The sequence below is a fragment of the Antennarius striatus genome, chromosome 14 (genome assembly GCF_040054535.1).
Source record: "Antennarius striatus isolate MH-2024 chromosome 14, ASM4005453v1, whole genome shotgun sequence".
Classification (NCBI taxonomy): domain Eukaryota; kingdom Metazoa; phylum Chordata; class Actinopteri; order Lophiiformes; family Antennariidae; genus Antennarius; species Antennarius striatus.
This window is the reverse complement of record NC_090789.1, coordinates 5,484,792-5,502,391: the sequence shown is the minus strand read 5'-3', so window position 1 is coordinate 5,502,391 and position 17,600 is coordinate 5,484,792. Positions and strand designations below refer to the sequence as shown.

Sequence of the window (17,600 nt, the reverse complement as noted above, 5' to 3'; positions counted from 1 at the left end):
ACGCTTGATAGGACACGACCAAAAACAAGTATTGAATTTTAACGGTGAACACTGAGGGAAAAGAAGGGCTAAAGACGAGTGGCTTTAATGCCCAACTCTTATCTGAAGCGTTCTCTACGGAGGAGAAGCCCCTGATCGACCGACACAATCAGCTGCCAGAGGCCCAAACCACATGACCCGCTGCGACCCTTTTACCATTACATTACTACCATGTTTTTAGATTCTACAGAGCTGTGGAAAAGAAAAAGCTTGAATACCAATCTCTGAGGATAAGCATATTTCCAGACTTTCCTTCATATGTGGTCGACTGAATGTCCAGATGACAGATTTGGGCTGACAAAACCAGACCAATGGTGGTGCATGGATATATGAAGACAATCATTCTCCACCATGATCTAACACAACAGACATGAAAAGGGAGGAAGAGACGACACCCGGTGAAGTTAGAATCAAATTTGATTTTTACTCTGCAACTTTTTGTCAGCACGGGATGATCCGAGCACCGATGATGGGGGAGAGGCCTGACTCCAGCTCGCTGGAATGTGCGTGGGTCGGAATAAAGAGAAGGAAAGTGTTGGCTCGACTTAAATCACCGTCACTCATCAAAAAAAGAAAGATTCCCATGACTTGAAGGTAGATGTGTGGCAGACATACAAGATTCAACTTCACACAAGCTAGAGGTACAGTAGTTATAAGGAAACACACTCTGTTCTTAAGCAGAGACAATTTCTTTTAATTTGCAAGACACAACTCTCCAGGACAGATTGTTTAATCGTGGATGCAAAATTATTACCATATAAATGCAAAATGATCGCAGATCACAAATCACTTGGAGTCTGTTTGAAATCTCTACAATTACCTAAAAACTCACACACCCGTATGTTCTGAAGTTAATGATCATTCAGAGAAGACCCCCACTACATTCTGGGATGCATTCAAAAGCCCGTCTAAGGAGCGGTGTTGTTTCACAGGATGCTTTTATGGAAGGTACCAGAATGCTTAGATCACGGAATCAAAACTGCAGAAAAAAAGCATTAAAAAATTAATAAAAAAGGATCTTAAAATATAAATACAACAAGATTACCTCAGCAACGGTTGGCAAGGCATGAGAAATATTTGGAATTCAGTGAGAAACCACACAGCCAATAGGAAAAAGAACACAATATACAACATTCCAACCCATTTCTTTCATATTTAGTTCTTTACTGACTTTGAAAAGAAGCTAATTTTTATAACTACAGCAGGACAGTAACCAAGGATTATGGTGGGGAGCAGGGTCGACAGGTCCAAGGCTGGTGGAATCTTTCCTGGAAGCTCAGTCCAGCAGCTGGATGTAGAATAGATGGACCAGCAGGGCGGCAGGGATGCGGGGGAAGACGAAGGGGAGGAAGAGGGGAGGCAGCTCCACTGGCTGCAACACAAGACACGAGCGGGGAGGAGAGGCAGGACCCATGTCCTGTGTTGCAGCCCCGGGCCCAGCCAAGAGGTCACCTTCAGCCCAGCCCGACATACAGCTTATCTACTGGGGCAGAGAGATGAGGAGGGAAAGGGGGGAGAGAAGGAGAGGGGGAAAGGGGGGAGATAAAGTCATTTATGAAAGATCCCCTGTGCAAGACAAGTGGGTACAGATGGAAGAAAACAACAGGAAGAGAAAGAAATAATGGTTGAAGGACATCACAAGAAAATGAAAGAGGATGGGGGGGGTGTAATGGAATGAAGGAAATAGTGATAGAAAGCTAACAAGGGTGAGAAAGAGAAAGCGCCCTAAGGGTGATGCACCTACAGAGACAATGCATTCATCACCTGGCCAATTGAAATAGCATTTTTCACCTCTGAAGAGGGGTTGGCATTCTCAACTGCATATCCAGCATGAGAAAAAATCTCTTCTTGCTCACATCACCTGAGAAGAAGGATAATAACCACTAGTCTTTCATCCTCAAAAAAAAAGAAAAAAAAAAAGATCTGTCTGCAATGTTCTCCTATCAAAGACCAGCGGGAGAAATGAAGAGTGTCAGAGGGAATAAATGAGATCATTATTTTGGTTGTCCATTACGTATCAAAAAGAAAAATTATCAGAATGATTGGAGTGAAGTAACATTAGAAATGGGTGAGTGCAAGCTGGTGATTAAGCTGTCTATGTGTCTCAAAAGGACGCAGTTTGCAATCAAAAAGGCAAAAAGACATGCAATCATTTCCCAAAACACCCTCTTTTTTTTCTACTCGTTTTCTCTCTCAGGGAGTCTGGTATATAACAGGCGTAGAAAGGTCACCGCTGGGTGAACTCTAAACTGTGTCTCGTATCCCAAACAAAAGTCTGCAAATGTCATGGCTTCACAGATACAATAATATCCGCAGCAGCAAAATCAACAGGCAGAATGAGACAAAAGTAATCCAAAGCCCTTTTTCTGTGACATTCAACCAAGATTTCTGAGGTGATGCATATTTCTGTCGGTTTCATTCTCCAATCCCAGAGTCTTTGTAAAGACGCTTACATCAGCCTCGCTGTTTCAGCCAGACTTCTCTCTTTGTGATGCAGTATGGCGAGTCGATTTCATGTATGTTTCTCGCTCCCAGCTCCTCGCACGAAAATGGGTACAACCTAGATTTGAGACTACAGGGAGATGAACTCAAGAGGACGGATGAAAGAGGCTGAAGGACAAGGAAAGCAAAAAAAGCAAATAAGAAAAAGAAAGTAGAAGAGGGTCAGGAGAAGAAATACATTCATTTAACCCATTTCCTATTCAGATTGAAAAATGTGAGAGAAAAATGTTATAACACAGCATGGATTGCGGATGTATGCTGGGTCAGACAGAAGATTTTTAATAGCTTCAGAGGTGAAAATGTGCATTGGAATTGCACGGAAATTTTATCAGAGAGGAGATTAAAAGGCTGCGTAACACTTGGGAATGATCCTTTTGAAGTACGCTGTCAAAAAAAAGAGCTGATGTCGTACATCAAATACTCGAGGCGTTAGATAGTGGCTCCTTTTGTGATCAAAGTCACAGTGCATCCCTGCTTTCATATGGGACGCTTGACAAAAATAGTGACTAATAATGGATGGCTTACCGTTGCACACGGCTGACGGCGACAAGACTGTAGAAAGAGGCCACCCCAGTTCTACATTAAATCGTTTACATAAATTGCCTTTCATTACCGCTGCACCAATGGGCTTTGACGGGACTGAAACGACTTTGCCAGATGAAATGCATTAAATGGGGTTCAATTAATGGGACTTGTAGTTGAAGTATTGACGGTGAGTAATTGCTCCCACTTATTCTCCATAATCAGGACAATGATTGCACAGAGTGTGATGGATACATGGTGTGCATGTGTTTCAGAAAAACTTGTCATTTGAAGGTTTCTCATCGATCCACACAAATCAGTGACTTAACAATGCATTAATGGGTCAAGCTGGAGCCACGATGAATGAAACACACTCTGTATGAGTCCTGCCTCCACAAGCAAAGGAAACAAAAGACATTTAAACAACACCACCGCTCCAACTTTTATATAATTTATGCTTATTAATATCACTGTTGAATAAACATTTTGTAATCAGATGGAGCCTATGCCTCAGTGAAAAAATTGAGATGTCAAATTACCCAAGGCTCAGGCTCTTCATTATCTCCTAAGGCAAAAACAAAACACAGGTTCCATCCATAATGTAGCAGCAATGGCAGTGTGGATGCACACATGTATATTAAATTTGTCTGAACGCTTGAGCCCACTGAGTCCGTGGACCGGATTTGGAATGATAACTTTCGCAGGCTTGAATCCAAGTGAAGAGAGAGGGGGGGGGGAAAGCTGCCATTTCTGGAATAAGGTTGTGAGTCCGTTTACTTTACAAGCAAGGCTGGGGGGAGCTGACAAACTAACTGGCAACAAGATATCTATAGAGGATTTAGCCTCACAGCCTCAAACACAACAGCTTTTTGAAAGTGACCTTTGATGGTGAAGGTGTAAAAATATTGCACTGATATTTACTTGACTTTAAAAACTGCGTACACACATGAAGCTCTGCAGTACTTGTCAGTGAATGTCTTTGGAGGCGAATTATTTTATTTTGAAAAGCACGCATTCTGAGAAGGGTTTAATAGTCCTTGCCGTTCTACTTCGGGTTATTCTCTAGGGATACACAACCTTTTAAGAGACCATAGCTGATCCCTCCTCTGGGTCCCTTCCCTCTGTGTCTTATGAAAGAGACACTGTTCTGGATGCTGGCATCAACCTGATCTAAACAACCACTATTTGTGGGAGTAAGATCTTTGTTCCCCTCAGCCTGATTATACATTGTGTTGAAAGCTAGACAGTCCTGGTCAAAAAGCACACATAACGGTTGGTGCATGCACAAATGTTCATGCAAGTGCACAGGCTCGCTGTGTTGCTCAGACACACACAAATACACAAATCTTTTCATTGGCTAAAAACGTATTTGATTTGAAACCTATCAAAATTTGTTGGACTATGCCTTTGGTCAAAAAAAAAAAAAGGCACAAAAGAGGAACATGCAACAAAGCTGAAAAAACAAAGAACGCTCCATTAGTGTTTTCACTTGTCTATAGAACAACATTTACAGGAGGGGTTCTTGAAAATACTGCTTTTTTTGTGCATGTGCATCTTCTGCTAACAGCTGGGTGACTCAGCCTCCTTCACAAACAATCTCCTCAGAGGGAATAAGCATTTCAGATGCTGTATATAAATGTACATTCATCTTTGTCGCTTCACCTCATGATTGTGGGTGAAGAATAAGAGTCGAGATTTTGTCCTTGAAAGTAATGCGTGTGAATGAATGTCTGTCAACTCCCAAAGAAGCCAAGTTAACTCAACTTCAAACCTGGAGACAGAGACAAAGTTCTTTTGTGCGAGTGATGCCATGACCTTGTTTTTTCTCACATACTGCTGTATTAGGCTATTCATCCGCACTCTCAGTGGACGAATGAACATATCACCAGCTGAAGGTGTTTCGATATGTCCACAAGCGCACATGCTTGCACTGAGACATGGTGGGAAGACAGGTAAACCCAACAGTTGCCAGACAGAAATTAATAAGACAACAACAAAACGACAGCTAAAATCAGTCAGTTATCAGGAAACAGAGTAAGAACTGACACACTGAGTGACCTTATCGCTATTAATTATTAATTCAAGTGAATGATTACACTCATTACTTAGAAATTGGCTGTTAAACTGCAGCTAAATGTGCGAAGGCAGGGAGTCCTGCAGGAGAATGACACGTGCAGACCAATTCGTATCTGTGATTCACCTTCGTACGTCAAGGAAAACCAACAACTCAAGCTGTTTTGAGATGCACAATTACAAGACTACGTCACAAACGGGTATAAAAGGCACAACTGGCTGTAATCACATGCACGCAGTGCATTGTGCCTTTTAACACCAGCCTTCTCAGCACTATTGGAGCCGGTGTTGTGTTTCAGAGGAGATAGCTGGCTCAATGGCTGCTACTTGCTGGAATTGGCCTCTCCCTGCAGATGCTGACAGGACACTTTGGGGGATATCTCTGCTTCCCTGTGAGGTCGTCCTTTGGAGAAACCAGTCCGCAGACAGGTGTGGTCCTCAGTGGCTCAATAAGTAATGCACAATACAGCCAGGTGCGAGGGTTTTCATTATCTGAGAGCCGGTGGGAAGTTCCCCCAAGGGTAAAACGCTTTCTAGAAATGACTGCAACTGTGAAATCGAAAGCAAAACCATCCATTTGATTTGCAGTGTTATACTTCCAGGCGGCCGTCACAGACTCGTTAACACCGCAACACTGGCTTAGAAATTACATGACAAATTGCCATAATAAATTTAATTTCATTTAAAACTGAGCGGGTCAGTGGGTAAGTATTCCACAAGTGCTTGATGATGCACCCCACCCCCCCCCCCCCCCCCTTTAATCACACGATCAGCATTAATTAGTTGAATTTATTGTGAGACCTCAGAATCGCTCAACAGGGAAGCGCCAGCTTACCTTTGCGTCGATGTCCTGGAGCTTTTTTTTAAAAAAATTCTATCAAGACGGACGCGGAAAGAATGCGGTCGTACTTTGAGCATCTTGTAACCGTGGCCGCCTCTTCTATCTGTTTGTCTGTCTGATTCTCCAAAACGGGACTGAAAATAGTCTTTTTCAGTGAGTTTGGTTGTTTTTTTTCCCTCCGTTATGCGTTTTTGTTGACGGACGCCGCTCCGCGCAGCTGCGCCGCTCGGTCTCCATCCATCCAGTGTGGGAGCACCTGCCTGACGGCGGATGATAAAGTAGAGATTTATTTGCGGACCAAGTGAGGAGTAATCCTTCTCACTTCACCTCGCTTCGTCAATATTTGTACATTGTATACTGACCGGCTGATATCACGGTGTCAGGTCATTCGCTCCATAAACTGACACAGACGCGGAGGGAAGCCTTAAAGATGTTATTTTCAGACTAATCAGCAGCATGTACACTCTAAAACATTAATTTCATTACCTGTAGAACAAAAGATGGATGTTGCGCCTTTTGCTGTCGTGTAATTCTAATGTCCTATATTTTACTTTAGTGGGCAAAAGTTCCATAAGTGACACATGAAGACAAAATAAACGATGCCTATTTTATTTTAACCCAAATTCACGTGGAACCACGATTAATTAGGCTATGAGAGGCTTTGATGGCGCTAAGATCGCCTTCATTGACCAAAAAAATTGCAGCATTTGTCATAAAAGAAGGTGAACAGCCATACCATCAGACAGAGGAGATATTCCAGGAAAATAAGGTGCGTAAAACGCACCGGTCCGGCTATTAATCCTTGGAGTCCAGGAGAGCAGGAGCTGCACAGACGAAGGAAATCATCTTTGTTACTTCAGTTCTGTCATCTTGGGTCTGTGTTCTACCGGGTGTATGGAGGACTTGGTTGTTTCTCTTGATATCCGCACCCCAGACGGGAGACTACCCATGGCTGCGCACTCAGGGTTTTCCTCCCTGCTGCTGCTGCTTCAAATATCCAGTTTCACCTTGTAGCTCTGTGTTCTCTTTTTACCAGCAGAAATCACTTTTAGCACCGCCAGAAGAACGTCATCGGATAGGCTGCTGCAGGAGTTCTAAAAGACAGGCGGTTCCTCCAGCCCTTGTCAGATGGCTGGCAGAGGTTAATTTATGCGTTTGGACTCAGGAACCCTGTGTTGACGCTCTGATATGCGCAGGATACAGTCATGATGTTAACCCAACCCATTATCATCACACATTAGTAACTCTAACTGTCTATTAAGACCTAAAAAACAATTGAATTGAATAATTCAGTAGAGCTTGGTTATTCCAAATTAAATTAAAGGACTATGCTAAATAAATTAATCAACCTTGAATCATCAACACTCGATTCCTAAGTGAAAAGACGTCTTATTTGCTGCTGGTTCACTTGTGGTTTGATTAATGACATTAAGTCTGACTGACTGACCGAAGTAGTTTGCAAACCAAGCTGAAACCTTTCAAAAGTCATTTTTAAATCAGATTAATTTTAAGTGTTATGTCCACTCATTTTTTTCTCTCACCATTACTTGATTAAATTCATCTTAGTTTGATTTTAAAAGACTATTCAGCTGTAAATCAGTGATACTTGGAGTAAAGACTACCAGATCATCTGCATATATGATGTTTCACTAAGGAATTTCTTATGATGCATCCAGTTTTACAGACTTTGTTTTTTGTACAGATTAAATCATATAGATTATATTTAAATTATAAAAATTATAATGACCTTTGGTGCTCCTCTGTCACTGAATTTACAATTCAATTCAGTTAAAAAAAAATAAAAATTGGCCCCAAGGGGCAATTGGAAGGCACATAAAGCAGCAAACTTTAATAGACAGAAAGCCAACACAAATACTAAAATAAACAATAACCACATATATACTATATAGACAGATGTGTCTATGCAATAGGGTAATAAATATAAAGAAGACCGTGGAAATTGTAAAACTATATATCAAGACCTTTAATATTGTGGCAGTGTAAACAAACAGTGTAAACATAAACAGGTATGCAGTTACAGTTAAACAAAAACTGGAGAGAGATTCGAAACAACTTTGCCTTAACTTTAACAGCGAGGAAGTTTAGCAACTCGTCCTCCACAATCAGTAGTCCTATAAATCTTTGGTTTCGTTCGGCACATTGCCATTTATATATCCAATGACTTTGCACGTGTGTCGAAAAGAGGGTTTTAAGATTCTAGAAAAGTCCATGGACTAATTACTGTACTTAAAAAACATTTTTTAAAAATTAAAAGATAAAAGCGATAAAACATAAAAGCCATAAACAAGCATAAAAGCAACAAACATACATCAACTTCTTCGTTAACGCATGTTGCGCACGTCCAAAGCCGGATAACTGAACCGAAAGTTGTTTATCAGCAGCTTCTTCACTGATTTACACAAAGTCCCACAATGCACCACGAGTGACGTCAGAATCCTGCGACTCAGCGTGTGTTTCTGTTTAGTAGCAACCGGGTGGTAATTTTATATAGATTTAAATGAATACATTTATAACATTTATTGCCCGTTTTGGCGTCAGCTTTTAATTTGTGGATACTCTTAGATTACATTTACACCCTATTAGCCACATAAACATTTTTTCAATCCGTTTTTTAAACACGGAATTGTAGTTTTTCACGAGTCGCGCTAGTGAAAATGACCTACGGTAGACTATCACACAACTTTCTGCTGAACGCTTCTCTGCTGTATGAGGACAAGTGTCCGGAGCTATCACGACACCTCCTGTAAGAACCTTTTTTTAAAAAGTCCTACTGAAATGTTATTTACTCTGATATTTTCTTCCTTTGTCGTTGTAATAATAACGCGTAGGCGCTAGGTGGAGGAGCTCGTTCACTGTTGACTGATGGCGATGATTGATGGAAGGCAGGAACGATAAACTGACATCTTAAGGATGTAACACTAGTTTGTCTGCTGCCTCCATATGCCTGGAATAACGTGATCGCACGAAGCTGGGATGAGTTATGATAAACAACAAACATCCCAGATGAATATAAACTAGTAGCACAGAAATAAGAGGCAAACTCTTAACATCACTGTTAACCATTTTCATGGCATGGTTTTACTTAAAAATTAAACATCTAGAGTACTGATTCCTTAAGGCAGGGTAAGAAAATATGTTCTTTTATTGATCCACATAATGCAATAAAACACGGGATTATAATGTATTAGGGAGTAGCATGAAGTACTTTTATTAAGGTACTTTATTGTACTTTTAAAAGGGTAAAAGTATCATCTAATAAGATGAAGATAATGTACCAAAGCTTATACATTATTCTGTAAGTAGATTGTAGTTAATAAGGTCTAATCTGTGTGATAAGTGGATCGAAAACAAAAGTCCAGGATTTAGACAAGTGCAATGTTCAAATGTTCTTTACCAGCTACTTTAATTTAATTAGGCTCCAGTAGACAAAGCCTTTGCCACCAATAGAAAGAAAGCACAATGGCTATGCGTTTCAGTTTTAAATTCCCATTAACATTTAGCATTCAAGTTTTGAATTAATTTTTTTTGCCAGAAAAGGGAGTTCTTTTTTTTTTTCTCTTGGTGTAAGTCATGCAACGGTGACTACCAAAAAAAGTAATTTCATGATAAATCCTCTTAAGTGTGTTTGTGTGTGTGTGTGTGTGTGTGTGTGTGTGTGTGTGTGTGTGTGTGTGTGTGTGTGTGTGTGTGTGTGTTTCTGACACAGGCTATTTTTGAGGATAAATTTCCTGTTAAATCAGGACAAAAGCTGTTTGTCACTTGCGTAAAAGCTGAATTGTGTGTCAGTGTTTATTGCGTGTATTTGAATTTGTTCAACATTTACTACCATTGGACATTGCAGTACAGCAGTGTCAAAATCAAAATCACATTGGGAATGTAAGCAGTACTGATCAAATGGCAATCAATATTCTGCTGCTGCACTGGAGATTTGTCACTTGAGATGTGACCAGAAATGCATTTTGGGGTACTGTAGCAATAATATGAGACCGCCTGTTACCAAAGCAAATAATTATTTGTTGATATTTTAAAGTCCAGGATATAATATAGTGATTTGATTAATCTCTGAAGTTTGACTCAAATCTAAGCTGTGGATGAATGTGGTCATTTAACCCCCCAGGAATTACATTGTCTTTTTGATAACATACCCAAAAATGACTACAATCCAAACAATGTATCTGGTGTTGAATTGTGTAAAAGTATAGAGTCTTTTGTTTGTGTTTGATTTGACTTTCAACCACGTCCCTGTATCCTCTGGCTTGTTTTCACTTTCACCTGAGCCAGGAAATTTGCGGGCAGAACTGAGCACGGAAACAAAAACAGAGTTTTAAATAGAGAAACCTCAACATGGGGTTGTCTTTCAGATGTACGAGTGAGACCTCTGCTACTTTAGCACATTGATCTGCTCCCCGGATTCTTCCGATCTGCAGTTGTGGGCAACAATCTGAGCACATTTGACAATGACGAGCTGTCCAGCAGGCAAGACATGAATCTGAATGTTCAGGCCAATGGTTGCAAGACCGAGCTGATTTCATGCCAAAGTGCCTTGGCAGAGGAGACACAATTGGAGTGCAATGAGCTAATCGACTGCTGAATGTAATCTTCAGAGAGGGTGATAATACAGAACGGATATGCGGAGGAAAATTACTGTTAAGATTGACACAGTTGATTAGTTAAGTCTTATCAGCCTCCACTCAGAGAGCCTGCAGACATAATCAGAATGTGTTGATGGTGATTTCAGCCATAATGAACCTTGCCTTCTTTCCCTTTTCATATGGGGGGGGGGGGGGTCCCAGTGTCCTCACGCGTCACTTGAGTGTTTGTGTTGTGGATGTATGTCAGAACACACACACACACCGCCGTACATATTTTTGGAGATCCTGCTCCTGCCTTCTGTTGCTGTCTTCACCTTCTGTCAAGCCGTTGATGAGGGTTTTGTTTGTGTGTCTGTTCGCATCAGGGTTGCATTTGATATCAGCATCGTTTCCCTCTGTATCAGTAAAACACGAAATCAAAAACGACTTTATTTTACAAATGCCATCTTGAAATAATTTCCCGAAAATGCTTTAAGTCAAGATGCGTGTGTGTTTATCATTTGTGTGTCTTTGATCTTATATAGAAGCTGATGTCATTTAATTGTGGCTGACGTTGACAGATGCTTTCCAGTTCCTCACAGTTGTATGTCCAGTAACTGGAGCCTGAATGGAATGTTCAGATAACCAAAGTATGCTGAATGTCTGCGGAACAAGCGGTACCAAAATGACATGGCTTTTAAATAGCAACAAGTGCCTTAGCAACATAGCATGCTATAATAGATTGATAGATTGATTCAGAGGCCAGTATATTATTTGTGGTAATACAAATGGGTCAGGAATAATCGAACAGCAATCATTGGCGAAATAGAGCTGCACCCTATGCGTTTTGATTTTTTGGTGATTCCAGGTGAACAAATCGTTTTTCTGCGACCTTTAATGTTTGTACAAAATTTCAGAGCAAGCCATGTAATATCTGTTCACGGTAGTGGAAGAGAGACCACCATTACCTTCCCCCGCAGGCCAAATGTGACCTAAATGAATTATTGATCAACAGTTTCCGGCTGTTTTTTTTTCATCACTTGACTACTGTAGCGGTTCATCTGTCACTGATTCATCAGTGCGCTTTAACTTCTTTGCCTTAAACCTCCTTATAGTTGACTTGACTCACCTCCTCTCATACTGTTTTCCTTAGATACCAGTGAGATCTTAACCGGGACGCACCTGATGGCCTCTTTTCTGCTTCTGCCTCTGATTACATTACAACATTATCTGCGTAAGCCATCAGCGGATCACATGTAGGGCCCATACCTCCGCTGTTCATCATCACAACTAAGTGTGTACTTTAAAGGTGATGAATGACAAGTATGTTAATGCAATGAGAGCTGTGGAAGTGCTCTTTATGGTCGACAGTTTCCCAGCATCAGAAAGCATAAACCCAGAGGTTCTCTCCTCGTGAGTCATCACCAGTGATCTGTGCACAGCCTTGTCAGATGTTTTCAGAGCTGCTCGGCAATGATGACTGAACTGTTTCATGTGTGTAGGGCGCTTAATTGTTTCTGATTTTCACAAGTCCAAGGCCGGCAAGTCATTATCAGTCCTCCTCAGAGTGTCGTTCCGCCACGCCGGCCTCAAACAGCTTGTCATCATTTCCAGTATGTTTTGACAGGGCCTCTATATAATCTGACAGTCTAATCCACCATCTGATTATTAAATTGCGGGGGATCAAGGGACGGTGACTCAGACTGTGGGACGAGTAATGACAGATATGTTGCAAATCTTTCCCCATCCTGCCATTCAAACACCAGCAGCCAACATCATCCAGCTGTATAACGCACCATCTCGTGCATGCGGCCGTTGAGAATGTGTGGATTTGACACCGCAACGGCAGCCAGTAGGTCAACACTGAATTAAAGGTGACATACCCCCCCCCCCCCTTCCATAAACAGCCTCTGTTCCTGCCACACGTGCAGCCGGACAGGATATTTCCCTTCATCAATCGAAGCCAGGGGCTAATTTTAGCAGGACTTAGCGGCGGCTTTGTTAGCACAAGCGTCTCATTGCTGGCATTCCAGTAACAGAGCCAGCCCGGCGTTCACAGAGGCAGGCCTGTGGGAGGAAGACCTTGGTTGGTGAAATGATTTGGAAAGCTGCCCTATTTTGTTGGGGAGAGACCTGTTTGCTTTTCCACATGAATGTTTTCCACTGCACTTTTTTTTTTTTTTCTCAAATTTGTGTTTCCATGTTGTGATGGGTTTAAGTGCTTGCATGCATTTTTTAAAAACTAAAGTGCAATCAGTAGTTTCTCTCAATGCATGAAGAAAATCTAAATTTATGCTGAACAACATAGAACATATATTCTGTCCTTGTACTTTTTCATTCCATCATTTTTATTACACTCTTATATTGTTATTATGACTCGGTTGGCAAAGCTGCAGTTACTACTGTTGTTTCCTCTTTATTACTGTGGACGCTGTGTTTTCGCAGCATGATTTTATGGTCAAACCAAAGGCAGACTTCCACAATGTGGACAATAAAGTTTTGTAAATATAAAGTGACACCTCTTGATCATATTTCATCATTGTTGTTTGGTATGAATCCTGTTCTTACATTCCTGTCTGTTCAAATCTCCACTTTTTTCTTCCAACAGGCAGAGGACCGTGACAGATAAAGGTAGGTGTACATCCTTAAAGAAACAACTATTTTTGTTCTGCTTTCATTACATGTGTTTGTCTGTGACACTCCAGAGTGTTTAACAGCTGCACAGAAGAGAAGGCAATGTCACCTGATTTTCAAGGTTGATGAACCTCCCTAAACCCTCAGCCAAACACACTGAGTCAGCCAGCTGCCTGCAGCAGACAGTCTGGTGGGATCAAACACACAATAACACACGCACGCAAGCACGCACACACACACAAGTTCAAGCCAGCCAGCACCACATCAATAGGCAGTGGTGCTATCCAGTTAAGGATGTGTAGGGTTTTTTTCTTGCAGTATATAACGTGGAGATATGGGCTGTTTTAATGAGCTGAGAATCTGTATGCAACTGACGATCTCAGCATTGATCTTTCAATTACACTTCTCAGCTACAGACATCTCTTTGCCTCTCCCATTAATGTGAGAGCTTAAAGGGATTGAAAACCATCAACAGACTTCTCATCGTAACACGTCTCCCACTTCAGTGAACTGTGTACCATCGAAAGGAAAGACACACTCCTGTACACCAGAATATGCTTTGATCGGTTTTGTGTCTTCTCCTCTCAGCACCAGCGAAGCAGAACCCTTCCAAGATGTTACAGAAGACCTCATTCTGTCCAAACTGCTACCAGTGGCTGCGTCCCGATAATCACCGGATGCGGCTTTTGCCCAAGAAGCGACCGCCGTTGTTGGTGCAGAGGATCCTGCGCAAAAAGGCCAAAGGCAGATGGCTTACCCCGGTGCAAAGGAAGCTGTTACACCGCTTCCAGATGTCCTCCTCAGTCCTGGTGAGACAACAGAACACTATACTACCTCACAGACCTTGCCGCAACACACCAGGGAGATATTCCTGTAATGGGTTTTCGCTCGTAGGTTGATGCAGGGGATTTTATGACCCGGCTTCAGGTGGATTTTGGGGGTTTGATGCTGATATCGCTTGTATCTAGGAGTATAACTTGGTAGGAAGCAGTTTCTAATTGACCTCAACTATCTTTCAGTCCATTTAGTTGGTTTTAACGTTCGTTCCATAAAAGGGCGAAAAATTTCCCTGTCAAAATAAATCACAAATTATAACCTTATTAAACTTATCTCCAAGAAAACTCACACACAATGCTTTGTCTACATTTTGGTGGTCTTTTTAGTCTGTCCTCCAGCTTAATTTGGCCTCCACCCACTCTACTGATAAGACCATTTAGTTGAGAAAATGGTGGCGCTTTTGGCAATATTATAAACCCCGCCGCCCACCCACCCATCCCTCCCCCCCTACAGCAAAGAGAACCACCAAAGAACGTCTCGGGTGGTCTGACATCAGCTTAATGAAGAACATCTCCTCTGGAAACGTGGCTGTCTCATTACAGGCTGGTTGGGTTCATTTAGTATGCAGGTATTCGCTGCACAAAGCGCTCTGAACCCATCCACCATTATATATTTGTTGACTCTGAAGCCAGAGAGAAGTACAGAGATGGAGAGAGGAAGTGGGAAAAGAGAGGGGAGAATAATACAGGTGAGAGAGACAATAGACAAAAAAATAGAGGGTGGAAGGCAGATAAGAAGGGTCAACAGGAGGAATTAAGTGATAGAATTCAGAATAACAATTTGCCATTTGGTATCACAATTTGCATCTGGCTGCGTTTTTGTGTCTCTTCTCCTAACCTGAGTGGGTCGTGTTGAAAGTCAGATTGAGGCTCTGATGGGGGGAATCCTCTTGAAACTGATTTGATACAATACTTTTATCAAGGAAACTGTTGCACAAAAAGTTTCCAGTAAATTAGATGGCAGCTAACAATCCAAATGAAAGATAATTTCTTTGCACCAACCATTTTCATCTCAGGTCGAGACGACCTGTTCGATGACGTCATAAACCTGAAGTCTCTGTAATCCAGGTTGTTCATGGTTCAGAGGCTCCGTGTGGCATTCCTGACTCCGAAGGAGCTTCTTATCATACATTCATGGTTTACCCATGATGTCATCGATTTTTGTTTGTATTTCATCATTTTATTGTTTTATTCCCATGTGCCGCACTCGAGTGTTATGGCTCTGTATGCTATTCTTACTGTCAGCCACGTGACATCCACAGGAAGTAGTGGAGAATTTATTAGAGAAATAAAGCGGACATGTTGTTCTGTAAGTTTATTATCATGTTCTGTGTGTGTGTGTGTGTGTGTGTGTGTGTGTGTGTGTGTGTGTGTGTGTGTGTGTGTGAGTGAGTGGGGGGTCTTTTCAGGTGTATATATTCAAAACAATGTGTGGGTATTTGCTGAGATACACGGTTCCTGTTTGCCTGCTTTTCTCTGCACTTTTGCAAGCGAAAAAGCAAAGAAACTACAAGCCGAGCATTCATAAATTCTTCCTCCATGTTATGTGAATTAAATTTCTAGTCATTGTAAACGATATGCACACTGTGTACTGCTGTAATCTGTCACTTTCTAAATTGATTCTGCAGCACATTTATGTGTTGAATGGGATGAAATATGTCCCTATCTAAAGAAAAAGGTTGACAACAGGCAACACCACAGACCTACATCAATGCCTATGTGCCCAATGGCTGTGTAGCCTCAAACACACACACACACACACACACATGCACACATGGGGATTGTGTGTAGTATTTACCTCCGGGGTGAAAATCCCTTACATTTCATTTCACACTGCTTTCTGTTTAGGATTTATGTATGTGCCTCCCTCTGGTTGGATGCCTGCGCCTGATATGCTTCCTTCAGCTCTGTGATCTTGTGTCTTGGAGCCATTGTAAAGTATATTTATGAATTCTGGGCAGGTTATCGAGCAGTGAACACTGAAAGAAGCTGGATTGTTGCCCCCACAAAAGCAGAGGCCTTACACGGAGTGAAGGATAGCCCATTCTCCACCTTCTTTCTTCTCTTCACCTTGCTTCATCCTGGATTTATGTTTCCCAGCCGAGTTCTTTGAAACAAGAAAAAAAGAAGCGCCTCCTTTTCTCGCTGGCCGCATACATTTCATGAAGAATCTGTGGTGTGAATCTGCATCTGTTGCCAATCTCATATTATTGAATTACTAGCACAACAAAAAAGTGAATCTACATGGCAGTTCATCAGGAAAACAGCTCATTTTCGATGGACATGTAAACTGACTGAAAATACATTTCTATGCTCACTTTTAAAGTACTGATTAACCAGGCATGAAAAAGCGAGGTGACAAATGTAAGTGGCTGCAAAATCCTTCCCTTTCCTAGAAGGACCATTTGCTGTTGACGCGAGTTCAACTTCTGTTTGTGATTTATTGTCAGACGTTTATGTTGGCCTCAGTGACCACTTATCCTCTCATCCCCTATTCTTCTGTTTCTTCTTTCAGCATCCCCTGCCTCTTGATGCGTTTCTCTTGTGTTTCACCTCAACCCATTTATCTGCCTCTTACATAATCTCCATCTTTCTTCCATCCTTTCCTTCCTTTCTTGGCCATCTCTTCACCACATCACTCTTGTCATATTTATCTTAAACCAGAGTAATGTCACCGGAGAATGCGCCTGTTTGAGTTGACAGGAAACAGGAGACACCGATGTCTGGCTGGGTGTTTGGCCTGTTTGCGCTCAGAGAACAGAAAAAAGCTCCAGCGAGGGTTATGACACCTCAAGGGTGTGTAGGAAGTGATGGGATGACAAGAGGGGGATGTGTTTGGGAAGAGAGGCCAGCAACGGCGGAGGTGGCCTTGGGGTTTTTTAAATACAAACAGTTCATCCTGGGAAGCAAAGACACTCATCCGTGTCTCACGTGTGATGGGATTGGAGTGGAGACTGATGTATTTTAAGCACGTCAACACATAAACAGTAAAGGCATCAGTCATGGCAAGTACACACCAGCTTTCTTTGACGCCTGGCATCTTCAGGAAACCTTAGACGACCAATGCGTATGAGAAAACCGTGTGCGTACGCACGGAGTCTTCTCCGCACCATAACAGCATGTCATCTCTCAGTTAGCTTCTAATCCCCTCTTCATTGCATTTCCTCCCCACTATTTAAAGTTTTACTCTGGGACTTAGTGATGCCTGCCATAGGCTTAATGGTAAGCTGCCACATGGTGTCTACATTTGGAAATTGTAATTTCTGTTTTAGGATCACAACTTATTCTGTCAGCATGTGTGCCCGTTTATTCCCTCATTATAATTACTTAGCAACCTCCCCAGAGAAGATTCAAATCCAGATCCGTCTCAAAGCATCTTTTAATTTCTAATTTTCCAAACCTCTGCTTGCGTTTTTATCTGTGTTGTTTGCATTCGACCTTTATCAGACATGTTTTTTGAACTTCGAAACAATGTGAAAGACTGGACTTGGGCAAAACGGTCCATGTTTGTAGGTTTTTTTATGGCACATTTCAAGAGGCATTTCTGGTGGATTTTTACAT

The 17,600-nt window shown here is 41.7% G+C and overlaps 1 protein-coding gene across 2 annotated transcripts in view; it reads left to right on the top strand.

Annotated features, from left to right (window-relative positions):
* c14h18orf21 (chromosome 14 C18orf21 homolog) overlaps nucleotides 1-17,600 on the top strand; it is a 35,334-nt gene that overhangs the window by 11,547 nt on the left and 6,187 nt on the right. The window contains exons 1-3 of one of the 2 annotated variants that reach the window (XM_068332701.1): nucleotides 8,494-8,741; nucleotides 13,178-13,200; nucleotides 13,792-14,012. In XM_068332701.1, coding sequence (XP_068188802.1) covers nucleotides 8,653-8,741; nucleotides 13,178-13,200; nucleotides 13,792-14,012 — 333 coding nt within the window. In that variant the 5' untranslated portion in view covers nucleotides 8,494-8,652. Of the gene's footprint in view, nucleotides 1-8,493; nucleotides 8,742-13,177; nucleotides 13,201-13,791; nucleotides 14,013-17,600 lie in introns of those variants that run through there. The other variant, XM_068332700.1, reaches the window with a different exon arrangement.